Genomic DNA, 2215 nt, shown 5'->3' with positions numbered 1-2215 from the left:
GTAAAGTAGCTTACAAGACAATAAGACTACACACTGCTACCATCAACAGTGACCATAGGAACATAGAGGGAGACAGCAGTGCTCAGAGAGGGCAGTGGTAGAATCTTTGGGGATCCTAATAGATTGGTTGCCTACAAACTTTATAGAGGAAAACACACTTGATTTTGTATTTGCAAGAGGTAGGTATATTTGGTATAATGACTAATAGATGGGTATGTGTCTCACTGCAGGTATTTTATGTACCTATACCTCTTTTTTTGGGTGAGATCAAGATGGGGGTTGGGTTTAACATTTGTTCTTTATATTAGTTAACAGAAATATTTAACATCAAAAGTAATAATTTAACTACATTGACACGTAGTTTGAAACATTAAAAGTAGGATTTTAAATTTGCATTTAATGATATTTTCTTGATTTTAAGACTTTTCTCTGCCTCTTCTCATGAAATGTTCTCTGGAGTTCATATCAGGCCTGAACACTATGATGAAACATTTAGGCAGGAACATACAGATCACCAGAGCCCAACTGGAAGCCAAGATGGCAAATATTTCCATGGCCACCATGTATTTACCCTGAGCACTGAGGGAGGCCGGTATAAAGGACACCCAGACACTGAGGAAGGCCAGCATGCTGAAAGTAATAAACTGGGCCTCATTGAAGCTGTCAGGGAGTCTCCGAGCCAGGAAAGCAACAATAAAGCTAATGGTGGCCAGAAGAAACAGATAACCCAGCATGGTCCAGAAGGCAATGGGTGATCCCTCATTACACTCAACAATGATGAGTCCAGGTTTGGTTTGAGTATTGTACTGAGGGAAAGGAGGTGCGAGTGACAGCCAAGTGACACACAAGAGGAACTGCAAAAGGAAACAAGTAGAAATGATCATGTAGGACACTTGAGGCGTGGTCCATCTCCTCAGCCAGCTGCCTGGTCTAGTGGCCATGAAAGCAAAGACCACCATGATAGTTTTAGCTAAAACACAAGAGATACAAAGCGAAAATACCAACCCAAAAGCAACTTGTCGTAGAAGACAATTCTCAGGTTGGGGGTATCCAATGAAAACTATAGAGCAGAAGAAGCACAAAGACAGGGACACCAGGAGAAGACAGCTTAGGGAATAATTGTTAGCTTTCACTATGGGGGTGTCCTTACAGAGGATGAACAGTCTTAAAACTAAAACAGGAATGGATGAGGACAGTATGCTTGTCGCTGCCAATGCTGCTCCTAATGGATCCTCATAGTTCAGGTACTCTATGGGCTTCAGTAGACAATTGGTTTTCTGGGGATTTGGCCACTGGTCCCACGGACACTTTAGGCAATCAATGGTATCTAAGAGACAGAATAGCTACGTTATTACATTTTGGTTTTTATGTTTTGTAGGTAAACAAATCTAAGAAGTATTACAATAAAGATATTTGTGTGTATGTACGCTGAACTTTTGCCTTGTTCACCTAAAGATTTAATTTAATGGACAACTGATTGCATGGTAGGTTTTACAACCATTCTCTTTCATTTCCATTTATTTAATGAAAACATCGTAAGATCTATTGGGTTCCAGAACAACAAATTTACTACTTTCAATGTCTGTAGTATCTCAGGACATATCAGAAGGTCCATCACTCACCTGTCTGGTTAGATATTTCTCCTTGTAGACAGGGGAGACATTCAAAGCAACACACAGGTTGTCCTCTTATAGCCGCCTTCCTGGTACCTGGGAGACAGCTCTCACTGCAGACAGAATGAGGGGTCTGGTGATAGGACACAATGGTTAGATTTTAAATAAAATTATTATTTTGATTATTATTAGTAGTAGTAGTAGTAGTAGTAGTAGTAGTAGAAGTAGTAGTAGTAGTAGTAGTAGTAGTAGAAGTAGTAGTAGTAGTAGTAGTAGTAGTAGTAGTAGTGGAAGTGGTAGTAGTAGTAGTAGTAGTAGTAGTAGTAGTAGAAGTAGTAGTAGTAGTAGTAGTAGTAGTAGTAGAAGTAGTAGTAGTAGAAGTAGTAGTAGTAGTAGTAGTAGTACTAGTTGTAGTAGAAGTATTAGAAGTAGTAGAAGTAGTAGTAGTATTAGTAGTAGTAGTAGTAGTATTAGTAGTAGTAGTAGTAGTAGTAGTAGTAGTAGTAGAAGTAATAGTAGAAGTAATAGTAGTAGTAGTAGTAGAAGAAGTAATAGTAGTAGTAGTAGTAGAAGTAGTAGTAGTAGTAGTATTAGTAGTAGTA

General features: G+C 38.7%; 1 protein-coding gene across 1 annotated transcript in view; it reads right to left on the bottom strand.

Annotated features, from left to right (window-relative positions):
- Positions 1–416: 416 nt before the first annotated feature.
- Positions 417–2215, bottom strand: part of LOC134934176 (taste receptor type 1 member 1-like) — a 14041-nt gene continuing 12242 nt past the window's right edge. The window contains exons 3-4 of the mRNA XM_063929669.1: positions 1623–1767; positions 417–1327 (exon numbers count right to left, since the gene is read on the bottom strand). Of these exons, the coding sequence (XP_063785739.1) occupies positions 417–1327; positions 1623–1767 (1056 nt within the window). The remainder of the gene's footprint in view (positions 1328–1622; positions 1768–2215) is intronic.

Source organism: Pseudophryne corroboree, chromosome 6, assembly GCF_028390025.1.
Source record: "Pseudophryne corroboree isolate aPseCor3 chromosome 6, aPseCor3.hap2, whole genome shotgun sequence".
NCBI lineage: Eukaryota > Metazoa > Chordata > Amphibia > Anura > Myobatrachidae > Pseudophryne > Pseudophryne corroboree.
The sequence above is the reverse complement of the archived record's forward strand: the minus strand, read 5'-3'. Positions and strand labels throughout refer to the sequence as shown.